At 38.9% G+C, this 12,847-nt stretch overlaps 1 protein-coding gene across 13 annotated transcripts in view; it reads left to right on the top strand.

Annotated features, from left to right (window-relative positions):
- The window catches only part of ATF2 (activating transcription factor 2), a 60,936-nt gene extending 52,609 nt beyond the window's left edge, over window positions 1-8,327 (top strand). For 10 of the 13 annotated variants that reach the window (XM_084813513.1, XM_084813459.1, XM_084813479.1 and 7 more), the window contains one exon: window positions 3,511-6,414. In XM_084813513.1, the coding sequence (XP_084669639.1) occupies window positions 3,511-3,737 (227 nt within the window). In that variant the 3' untranslated portion in view covers window positions 3,738-6,414. Of the gene's footprint in view, window positions 1-3,510; window positions 6,415-8,062 lie in introns of those variants that run through there. The other 3 variants (XR_014784782.1, XR_014784785.1, XR_014784788.1) reach the window with 3 other exon arrangements.
- The last annotated feature ends 4,520 nt before the right edge of the window (window positions 8,328-12,847 follow it).

Below are 12,847 nucleotides of genomic sequence, written 5' to 3'. Positions count from 1 at the left end.
CAACTCCTTTTGGCTGTTGACAAATGTTTTCACATATTTACACAGCATGTAAAGTTAGCATGGCATACATTTTTAGTTTCATTTACTATATTAAGTCAAGCATGCTAAATCAGATCTCCATCAATTTAGGGCAGTGGAAAATTTTCTGGAAAATCCCTATCTCTGGTTGCCATGGCAGGTGCCATGACTCCAAACCCAACAAGTGGCTTATAACTTACTGATTAAGGAGCACTTGTCAAAGTGATGGAAGCTGTGCAGGAATTTGGAGTCCTGAGAACGATCAGTGTAACACACTTCCCAGTAGACACCCATTCCTTTATTGTGTCTCATGTCAGATCCCTTAGATGTATTTTGGCATATGAAACAGCAGTTGGAATCCACCAAGATGTTAATGACTTCACTGTGTGCAAAACTCTTCTTAAAGGGGCTTTTCATACCTATCCTGGTGGGTTTAAGGCAGGAGTGGGAAACCTGTGACCCTCCATATATAGTTGGACTCCATCAGCCCCAGCCAGCGTGGCTAATGATCAGGGGTAATTGTAGTCCACAACATATGGAGGGCCACAGATTCCCTACGCCTGTTTTAAGAAGTCAACAGCATACGGATTCCAGACCTCAAGATGATCCCAAAGAGAAGATCCCTTCTCTTTTAAGGGTAACATCTTATCCGAGTTATTTCTGATTCATATTGTGACCTATTTGTACTTAACTTTCCAGGATGGTAACTCCACGGTCTCCTTTGGACTGTTTTCATTTATTGAAATATTTTTATGGTATATATATATTTCTAAATACCTAAAGCTCAGTATCCTATATCCTGCCCTCAGTGATCTTACTATGCTGATGACATTTACCTATTTCAGAGCTTTTATAATATCCTGACCCAGCCTTTTCTTTATGGGCCAAATATCTGTTCTGTCATTCTCCAAAGATCCAGATATTGCCCTTTGGCAGTGTCTTTTTTTCCTTTAGAACCCAGAATGTGGACTTAAGACTTAGATAAAAAGTTAACATTCTTTATGTACCCTGTTAATTGGCTATGTTTGGTATTGTGCATTTGCACAGTTAATCTTTTTATTAATTTTTATTGCAGTTTTTTAACAATACAAATAACATTTTTAAAAACCCTAAAAAGAGTGAGTTGTAGGGAAGAGGGACATCATTCCATATTGAATGTTATCATACTTATTTTTAGCCCAGTATCCCAATTCCTAAAGATAATTTTGAATTCCAATTATTTCCTGTACAGCTTTTGCAGTTCCTCATAATCTTGTGTTATCTGCCATATGTAGAGTGAAATACATTTTTGTAATCCACCCAAAGAATGTTGGGTATTGGTTGGATTAAAAATATAATAAATATGTTTTCTAATCCACTTTAGTCATTTACCTAGTTCGGTTGTAAAGTAAAACTATAGTTATCATTACATGAACAAGTCTCAGGCTTGTGAATTCCTCCTTACCTTTTCCTCCTCCAGTGTGAGAAGGAGACCAGAAGTCTTTGCTTCCATTTTAAACTAAACGTGGTTACTTGTTATGCACAAACCAGGACAAACTGTGGTTGCTTTTAACTATGCTTTGTAGAAATAAACCAACATCAAAGCATTCTTTTCCATCCTAGCTTGTTTCTCTATACTTTATTAAAATTAACCACAATTCTGGGTTCAGACATAATAATAAACCACAGTTAATTAAAACCGGGAGCAAAAACTTCAAGTCCCATTGCAACTACTTTGGGGCAGGGGGAATACACGAGCCCGAGGCTCATTCCCATAAAACTAAACAATAGTTTGTTATTACATCTGAACCAGATCATTGATTAAAATCAGCGGTCAGTTTCCTTGTGGATCCTCAATTCCTGTTTCTTGTTTGATGATGGCATGCTTCTTTTGTTTCTTTTAGTAACATATTTTAACATTGTATCTGTTTGAGGTATGGTACTTGTGAGTTTGAATGTTTCACTGCTTGCACATAAGCAGCATAGTATTTTAAAAACTACCTGCATATGTACCTTTATTCTAGTTCTGTGTGTGTAGCTTTGTCTGTAGGAAAATAAGAGCATACAAATAGTTGCATTTAGGGAATCTCTGGAATTTCCTTCACTGAAATATAGTAAGAATAGGTTTCTGAAAGCATCTGGCAGGGCTCAGTACAAAATTTTTCAGGTATAATGATATTCTTAAAATGTTTGGATTAGTGATCCTTGAGAGGTTTGGGGGTTCTGTTGTATTCTTTCTATGGATACCTACTGGTGCTTTCTGTCTTAATTCCACTGTTGAATAGCAACAGTGTTTTCTCTTTAAAGTAAATTCATAGATTTATTTATTTATTTGCAAATGGACTTTCCCCGACTAGCTTACTTCTTCACAGATGATTTAATAATCCTGCTCTCTAGGGGCAACATCCAGTGTCATGCAAGCAGAAGGCTGCTTGTGCAATGGGACTTCCTCGTCCTCTCCTTCCCTCTGCATCCCCTGCCCTACTGATGCAAACAGAACAGACAATATTGGTTGAATGGATTCCACCGTCCTTTTGTAGCTCACCACATGCCCCTAAAATCTGCTCCAGAGGGTTTCAGGGGGGCAGGGGATTTCACCCTAAAGTTTCACCCTAAAATTAGAATTAGGGTTATGACTAGCCATGCTCCTCTTGAACTTCCCTATCATACATTGCACTTCATAAGTACTTTTCCACATTTGAGTGGTAAAAATAGTTTCACAGCCTGCAAAACTACTTTTTTATTTGAAAGAGAACAACCACATTTACATGGTGAGAATTTTTAGGAGTTCCTGTCTATAACTTTATACTAAAGAATTGATTCCAAATGGCAGATAACATCATAAAGAAATACACTTTTAAAGTGCTAGATTTATAGGTTACTCACAGTGCACGCAAAACACTTTCAGTACATAAAAAAAGCTGTGTATAAGTGCTGTGTACTTATTCATTCTAATATCAAAGCATGGTTTGTCATTCAGGAATATCACCTACATTTTTGAGGCTGTGACAGAACATTCTCCAAACAACAGCTTGCATTCAAAAGTGCTTTAGTATGAGCAGAAGGCACTTCTTCAAGTTTCTCCCTTCACCTCCTGCTGCGCCACAATACATTCTCTTCTGGAGGATCCGTTGACCCTCAGAGGTGACCTTAGAGGGGGGGAAGGAGAACAGAGGCTGCAGTGAGAAGGAGTAGAAGAGAAACCCCTCCCACCGCGCAAACAGAATTCCACTTACAGTGATTAGGATCAGACATTTCCCCAGTTGATATAGATAGCGCTCACACTACCACTTGTCAGCAGTCATTGTTTTCCTATAAAAATCATACTTAGTTTATTATCTTGTAACTGTAACCATAAAACAAATAAATAACTACTTCTAAAACGTTGTTCTGGTTCATGCCTGAAAAGTCCCAATCCAAATTGTACTTGGAGGACTCTTATTTTGGTATAAGATGATCAGAGATATACATTTCATTAACAAGGGAATGGAAATGCTTTTCTTTTCTTTCCAGCCACAGATAAAGATGATAGTTCTGAAGACATTTCCGTGCCAAATAGTCCTCACACAGAAGCTATTCAGCATAGTTCAGTCAGCACTTCCAATGGAGTGAGCTCAACCTCCAAGGCAGAAGCAGTGGCGACGTCGGTGCTCACCCAGATGGCAGACCAGAGTACAGAGCCGGTGCTTTCACAGATTGTAATGGCTCCTCCATCCCAATCACAGCCTTCAGGAAGTTGATTAAAAACTTGCATTGTTTTTAGATATTCCTTAGCAACTTCAAAGGGAAACCAAGGAGAGCAGCCTTCATCTAGGAGAAATCTGTAGTTTAAAAATTATTCATCTGTATAATTCAAACTTGAATTTGGCTTTGAAAGTTGGCAAACAGGAATTGCACAGCAGGTTCTAGTCTCTTAATAGACACCCAGGTTTGTTTTTCTTTATTAATTAAGATCGCTCGTTATTTTCAGTGCTCGTCATGTAAAGTGTTGGTACAGTTGAAAGAAATGTACTTCTCTTTCATTCGATGGTGTTCCAAGAAACATTGAGATCAGTCACTTAATGCTCATCCCCAAAACTGTGATAGTAATCTTGTAATATTTTATACCAAAGTTCTGCATAGATTCCTATTGACTTTGTATAGTCTACAAGATCATAAAGCACTAGGCAAGAGAAAAAAAGACAGGATCACTAAATTTGCTTTTAGTCTTTTTGCCTTTATATTGTTTTGCACATTATGAGAGGAAAAACATTGGGAGAATATGTTTGATTATATTGTTGTAGCATTTTCTTTGGCTTTTTAACTGTTTGGGTGTTTTTTAAAGAATTTTGTTTAACAGGGCCAGTACAGTATATAATATACAGTACTTTTTTATGCACATATGTAATCTTGATCAGGGTCATTACTAGCTAGATTTTGTTTTTTAAACTGATGTCAGCTTAGCTAGAACTTCCATTTTTAAAATCAGGAGCTTCGTTTCTGCTGGAAAAAGAAACTCTGCAGCTACCCTCTTATTAAAGTAACAAAACAGGAGACAGATACACAACAGGGTTGTGAAAGATGGAATACCTTTTCAAGGCTAACTTGATATTTTGTGGTTTCTTGAGTCTTGAAGTGAGGAGCCTATTCATACTGCAGTATGGTATGGATGCCAGGAAAGTTTAAAATTCCCTCAACAAACAACTCAAGATTACTTTTTTTGTTGTTGTCTTGTAGTTTCAAGGTAACTTGTACTTTATTCTTGTGTAAGCACTGTCATCTTTTAGTAGCAAAATTTTGATACCTTTCTTGTGGGGCGGGGGGGAATCAATTATCTACCATACCGTGGAAACGATGTAATTATAGTGTGGGGTGTGCGCGTGTGTGTCTGCGTGTATGTGTGTGAGAAAAAGTGAGCGAGAGAGAGAGACTGGTTCAGTAGTATATGCCAGCAGTCTGTGCTTGAATGTTTAAAGATGCCTTCAATGTGATGCTGGCTTGATAGATGTTTGCAGTTTTGAAATGTTACTTACTGTGTGAACTTGGATAACTAACATTCCATGATGTAGTTTGTTTCTGATGAGATGATTGTAGGTACAGTTCTTCTCATTATCCAATCATCTGTAGGATATTGAGTTTTTTAATGTGCCATTATCTATTTTAATTCTGTACTCATATTAAAAAGTATACTATTTTATGATTAACTTGTAAAAGCTCAAAACATAGGTGTGTGCTTTCACATCAGAAAAATTTTGTATAACAGCAAAGTAAACTACACAGTAGCAACATCTGGCAGTAAAAAGAATTCCATTATGTATATAACAAACATTTAATGCATTTACTGTGGGTTGTGTAACTCATTTGTTCTATGCTCTGTTTTAACCTAGGGTGCCATCAAACTATGAAATGAAACATTCAGTTTTAAATAATTGAATTGTAATTGGTGGTAACAGCAGAGAACAACTTGAATTTGAATGATGTACAACCAAACTAGAATGGAAGCTGGACGAAGTCATCAAATTATGTATATATCATTTCAGTGCTTTGTCCAAAAATAAGAATTTAAATATTTTGTGTATTAAAAACGTAAGGAAACAGGTTTTTGCGTAGTTTGCAAAAAAAGTGTTCTAAATACATTTATCATTTTTAAAGGAATTTAATTTTGAAAACAAACTTGCAGCATTTAAAAAACAAAACCCACACAAGTATAGTGAGAGAATCTTCAACATAAAATGTGAATTCTACAAGACACGTCTACAGATACTTGCCCTGATCCAACTCTAGTCATGCTGGATGGGAATAGACACCCAGCTGAAAGCAATGTAGTGCAGGCTGAAAACATCCATGCTTGTATGCACACCAAGTCCCTAATCTTGCCAGTTTTTAGGTACACAGAAGCCTGCTTCTACCTACATTTCCGTATGTGGATTGGGGTGATTGTCTCCCATTGTGGATTGGGTGAACTAGATAGATAGATTAATTTGGTTATGTTTGCTCCCGCAAATATGATGGGCATAATGACCAGGCACTGCTGTGCTCCACTACCTCCCTTCATTTCTTCACTGGGATGAATGGTGTTCACGCAGTAGCAATGCCTGGTACTGTCTAAGGCATTTCTGTTTTTAAAACCTTATTTAATATTAAAAGGGTTGGGGTTTGTTTTTTTTTTAGTAATAAAGCTGTTGCTGTTGTAAAGGAAATCTAATATGTGTGAGAAGATATGTAAATGATTTTAATGGAGGGGCTAGTGAAAATCCTATCTATGTTCAGAAAACAGTTGTACAACCATAGATTCCATTTTAAAATGTATGTCACACTACTTCTGTACTTCGCATTTGAGATCCTTGCATTTGACATGTTTCACAAACTGTACAGTTTTCTTCATTGTGCAGTTTGCATGAGTAAATCATCAGAGAATAAAATCTATCTTTAAATTGTATCTACTGCATTGCAGTTATAACTTCTGAAAAGCCAAGATGGCATCAGATTTCTTTCCTGCTGTGATGGTTCCCACTATTTCTATAGAACATTACACAATATCAGAGAATGATTCATTTCCTGCATAGTTTAGATTGAAGCCATACTGCTCTTAAAATGCTTAGCCTGCAATCCTGTACATACCTGGGAATATCATTGAACTCAGTGGGAGTTACTTCTCATGCATATGATTGTGCTGTTAGTATTTCTTGTTATGAGAAGAATTTGGATAAATCAGTGTGTTGAACTACTGCCTAGAGAAGAGTAGCCTTGTTAGTTATTTAAGCAGCCACAAGACAAAATCTTTCAAAACAGATTTATTGTGACATAAGCTCTTTAGCCCTATTCTCAGATGTATGAATGTTATGTTCAGTAGGAAGAGACATACATGGATTCAGCAAAAGGGGCTTTATTTTGTAAATAGTGGGGTTGGAGACCATGAAATGCAAGGGGTAGCAATAAGTCTGTCATTGGTAGACATTTGAGCTGTGCATAGAAGAAATTCAGACTAACATAAACTGAAGCAAAACTAATGAACAAAAATATGCTCATATGTACAATACATTTCAAGCAAACATGCGTAGGATCAGGACAGCTAACCATACAATTTAATTAGAAAAGGGAGAAAATCCATTTAACTGCACCAAATCTGTAAACCATTAGCTGTCTCAATGTTTGAATATTTTAGATCTGATCTTGAAACTTTTGTAGGGAAAGCTCAATGATTTCATAAAGTTACCCCAATATTATCGTTACTCCGTTATAAATCTTCCCTCTCTGAACAATATATTTTACATGATACATATAGAGAAGACTTGGATTACTGCAAGAGACTATTGTCCTAGCAAATCTATTTATGCTGATAAGCAATTGAGTTTGTGGAACAAGTACCCAACCCATCCTTTATAACATGAAGTTATTCTTCTGAATGGTGTCCGCATACTATCATGTTTTGAGGGAAGTCCTGGGCTAAATAACAAATAGCAGGAGCTTTATAAGAATGGCAGTAAAGACTTCAGAGATTCTGCATGTGTCTGATAAGGTCCATCTCCCAAGAGCTTACCTTCTACAAGCAAGAACCCTTCCTAGATTTTTCCATCTTCAAAAATTTCAGGAGGCAAATAGCTTTTTAAAGTGAGTTGTAAGTGAGCGGGGGAGGGAGAGGTTCCTCATTTAACAATAGATCTGATGACAACCTTTTGGGAAAATGCCACAGTTGAAGTCATAAATGGCTCGGAAAACCTGAACGTTTTCTACAGTTAATCCTCCACCTTCCCTTGAGAAACTCAGATGATTGGTTCTGTTTCTACACCGATCATATGAGTTGTAATTCCAATGTGTTTAAACTAACACTAAGAACAAATTACACATCTCCCATTCTAACTAGTGAATTTTAATATTGCTGTTTTTGTATATCACATAAAGTAAACTAGGTGATTTACACAGAATTGTTAAGAGTCTCTACCCAAAGACCTTTCTAAGTGACAATGTGAGACATGATTGAAGGGAGCAAGATGAAAGAATGCAAGCTAATGTAGATCTTGTAAAATACAGTGTTCTCATACAAATGGATAATATTTCCAGTTGATGGAAGTTTCCTTTTTTGTAGTAATGACCAAAACAAGCTGCAGGTTGACTAAAGGCTGATTTGACAGATGCCATGCCGCAGTAGCAGCCACGCAAGTGATCTGCAGTCTGTTCTAACCCTTCAGGAGGAGATGCCAGAAGAAACTGCAGGAGGACTCAGTCTGGCTGTATGGATCCCAACTGATGCAATAAAGGAAATATGATAGCAAAGTGTTGCTCTTAAAACATGATCTGGAAACATTTTAATCAGCAAAAAAAAAAAAAAAGAAATTGCTCAGATCTAGAAATCCTTGACAACTCTTCCCTAGTCTATTAAACCTTTTATTACTTATGCATTTCCTTTTTTACTACTTCAAGACTGTTCTTGATTCTACCCCCACTCTGAGTACCCTTTAGAAAATTAATAATGGGCATGTCAGAGTGAAATACATTTTTAACTTCACTTTTATCCTGTTCTATTACACTTGTAAAATATATCCTCACACTAATGCTTTACCTCTTAACTCTAGAAGGATCTGATTTGCATGTTTATCAATCTAGCAGGAGTGGAATATTACACATGTTGAAAATGGTTGTATGCACCTAATCAAACTGGCTAAGCTAAAGCTGACTTGCTGAATGACTTGCATATACTGAAGCAAGGAAAACTTTAGGTCAAGACAGAGCTGTATGCAGCTAGTGCACAATAGAGAAAAATATTTTTGGACATTGATGGACAGTAGAGAGATGCAGAGATGCTATGGAGAATCTAAGCTGCTCCTCTACAAATTTATCTTCCATTTCCTCTTGGGTTGTTCATCCATACCCCACATAATGCCAGGCAAAAAAATGTAAATGTAATATTCAAGCTTTGATGGGCTCAGAGGCTGTTTATATAGACACACACTTGGCATAGTATGCAATACTGTTGAGAACACAGACAAGCCCTGGAATTTTTCTCCTCATAGCCTTACTTTCTGTGTCCCATGGGAAAGTATGTTCATCATATGCTCCTCTGTGGATTGTTTGCAGTTAAGCAGGATGAAGTATCTGTAATATAATGCCTTTGACAGTCTCAGCCACTGATAAATAGTAGTAGATCAAGAGTGGCAAAAAGTAGATCTCCAGATGTTTAGATTTTAACTCCCAGCAGTCCCGACCATTGGCCATGCTGGCAGGGGCTTCTAGGAATTGAAGTCCAAAACATCTGGAGACCTTCCTTCTGCCTACCCCTTGTGCCTAACCTTCTCTTTTGTCTCATTCAGAGTGGTGAATAACCATCTTGGTTGACTGGCTTATAAATGGGTGGGATATTATGGGATGTGACGTGTGATTTGTTCCTTTTTCCTGTGCATGTGACAGATGTTCCATGTGAGGAGCTCTAGTCTTGAGTCGAGGCTTTGTGATTGTGTGTTTGGGAGAAAGGGGAGCATTTTGGTAGGTAAACTGCATGTTCTGTAGTTGCAGATTGGGGCTTCTACTGTTCCTTGGTCATCAGTTATAAAATAATTGGCTTGTATGTCCTTTGCTTTTCATTCCAGAAGGAAGAGGCTGATATTCTAATGTCTTTATGATAGTGTTTGTTTTCTATGCCTAATAACAAACTGAGCAATTCTGTGCTGAATGAAGGACTAATTATTTTGTGGAAAAAATAGATAATGTGGTTAAATGAAGAACAGATGCTGTGTATTTGTCACTGAATGATGGAAACATTTGTTACCTTGTATTAATTGCCTTATGAATTTTAAAGTGGCGAGCTTACCCACTTCTTTGCCATATGTGAAAATCAAACATGGAGATTTCTTAGTCAAGTTCAGGAAGATATCCTGAATGATTGGGAAGTTTAAATCAAAGAAATGTCTCCTCCATTCCTTCCATTGATTGGAATATAACTAACTTAAGAGTTGGGAGGGGTTGCACACATTACAAAATTAGCAGGTACACAAATACACCTATACAACAGCAACAAGGGAGAGAGCCTTCTCGGTGGTGGTCCCCCAATTGTGGAATGATCTCCCCAATGAGGCCCACCTGGCGCCATTGTTATCCTTCCAGTGCCGGGTCAAGACACAAGACCTCTTTTCCCAGGCATTTGGCAGCATGTGATAAGTTTTAATTGATCCTGGATTTTTTTTATGGTTTAGCTGATTGCTCAAAGTTGTTTTTAGATATATATTGCCTCTGTGTACGCTGTCGGTTTGTGTGTTATGTTTTTAAATTTTGCATATTGTATTTTTAATGTTTTTAACCTTTGTAAACCACCCAGAGAGCTTTGGTTATGGGGCGGTATAGAAATGTAAATTATTATTATTATTCTCAAGGCCAAACAGGTAGCAGCAAGAAGCACTGTCTTTCTCCTATTCCTTCTTGGTGGAGAATGGAAGTCCCAGATGTCAAGCGGCCACCTAGCCCCAGTAAGTACCTAAAGATGCAGGGTCAGCTGGCTACTAAAGCAGCAGTGCCCACTTGATGAATTCTCATGAGTAGGTTCTACTCAGAAGTAGACCATTCCTCAGGTAGCCGTGATGGCTTGCAGCTGTGCTCTGGTTGGGACTTTGAAGGCTCAGGTTTAAAAGCCTTCCGTTTTAGGTAGAGACTGATGGGACAGTGTCCGTGCACTAGCTCCAGACACCTGCACTGTGGTTCCCTGATAACTGCCTCTTCTCTGGACCTCGCTGTGTTTGGACCTTGGACTGCCCCCTGACCTTGCCTTTAGAACTGACCCTAGCTAAATCCTTGGAGCTCCTGTTTCTGTGCCACTCTAAGCAGGGCCCAATTATGAGTTCCACTTTCTACAGAGCAAGTGAGTAAACTTGTTCATTAACCTCTGCCTGTCAAGAGATCACCTTCAGTCAGCTACTGGGCACCATAATTGTATCTTCATTGTTTTTTAAATTATTTCTTAGGAATAATTCTAAGTTGCTCTTTGGTCTGGCATATAATGTAAAGCAGGGTTGGGGGAGGCCCTCCACATGTTGAACTCTTAACTCCCATCAGCCCCAGCTGGCAGAGTCAGTGGTCCAAGGATAATGCAAACTGTAATCCAACAACATCTGGAGGGCCACAGCCTCCACACCCCTGATGTAAAGGCATAAAAACATAAATAACACTCATCCTCTTAAAGAGCAGTGCCAGCACAATCTCAATAAAAATGAAAGTCCAGCACAAAGGTTTGCATGAAAAAGACCCGAGCAAGCAAAAAGGTCTTCACCTGGTGGCATCCCATATCGGGGGCCACTGCTGTTAGGCAGAGTGAGGCAGTTCTCTCAGGCAGCAGATGCTGGGGTGGGGGGCAGCACTGCACCCTCCATCCCTACCCATTCCCATCCTCTTCGAATGATAAAAGGTGTATAACATTAGGCACTGTGTAGAGAAAGTGGATAGAAAGTATTTGTCCTCTCTCATAACAGTAGAACTTCAGGGTCTCCCAGTGAAATGGACAGGCAGTAAATTTGGGACCAGATCAAAGAAAGTCCTACTTCATGCAATAAGGAATTGTATGGAATTGGCTGCCATAAGACATGGCAGTGGCCTCTGCTTAGATGGTTTCAAAGGGGGATGAGACGCATTCATGGAGGATAAGCTGCGTCTGTGTCTATGCAGGAGTGTATCTTCAACGATATATAGTGAGTTAGTAATTGAAGGTATGCACTGTGACTGAATAAATCTGTGCATTTCTATCATTGGGTGCTCTTTTTGTTCAGTGTACTCTGGGTTTCTTAGCTATACCGCAACATCCCTTTTTCTGTCGAAAGCTTAAGTGACATCCTGTTACAAGGTCCCCCTACTTGCCCAGCCCCCTATAACAATAACTTGTGGTATGAGTGGAACGAGACTGCCTGCCCTCCTCTCTCTCACCTGCTTCTTCCCTGTAACGGAAGGCTTAGAGAACCCACCAGCCTCGAAGCTAGACACAAACTTTATTTTATCTCTCCAGCAAGAACAGATCAGACCCAGGAAACTCCTGACTCCACCCAGATACAACTATGTCTGGTCCCATCTAGTGACTAAAGCAGCCATCGGCCATGCTGGCTGGTGATGATGGGAGTTGTAGTCCGACATATTGGGAGGCATGCCAACTTGTGGAAGGCTGGAGCAAGGTATACAATGCCGCAACTCAGACATGCCCCTTGCGCAGATCTTCTGATTCGCCCGACTGCTCTTCACAGCACCACCAATATTGTGTGGATGCTATTCTTGTAATAGACAGCCTCTTCCATTGGGAACCAAGGACTAGAATTGATTTAGTACTCTAGCAACTCTATTGCTACAAGTTGGGGCAGCAAGATCAAAGTCACTGCTGCCACCACACAAAATAAAGGAGGGAATCGCTACGGAGGGCTACGGGTTGTTAAAAGAGAGTCCTGTGTATTGTGTTAAAGAGAGATACTAAGCACATAGGAGATTAGGCTTTCCCGTATTGCAAGGGGGAGATACTCTGTGGACATGGTCTGGGTATGGGGTGCACACCCATACCTTCCCTTGGATGGCATGGATAGCAGTGGTCCTTTGAGTAGTCTCCTCCTCCATGGTGTTCCCCCATCCCTTACGTTACTACTGTACAGCAGCAGAACACAGGATAAGATTGCAAGGAATGGTTTGTAATATTTATAACTTCCAATAAATCTTTTCCATCCCAGAAAAGTTACAAAACGTAAAGCAGTGTTCCAAGATATTTGACATTGTGTTTGATGCAATGTAATCTGTCCTCTGAGAGCTTATGTTTTAAAGAAAATATAGTGAGATTGTGTGTCAGTGCTTGTGAATTTGCTAGTAATAAGCTTTCCTAAATAGCTCTCATTTAGAGCAAGAAATCAATATGACCAGC

The sequence above is a fragment of the Heloderma suspectum genome, chromosome 1 (genome assembly GCF_057233095.1).
Source record: "Heloderma suspectum isolate Gila_16-S chromosome 1, 16-S_ref, whole genome shotgun sequence".
Taxonomy (NCBI): Eukaryota; Metazoa; Chordata; class Lepidosauria; order Squamata; family Helodermatidae; genus Heloderma; species Heloderma suspectum.
The sequence above is the reverse complement of the archived record's forward strand: the minus strand, read 5'-3'. Positions and strand labels throughout refer to the sequence as shown.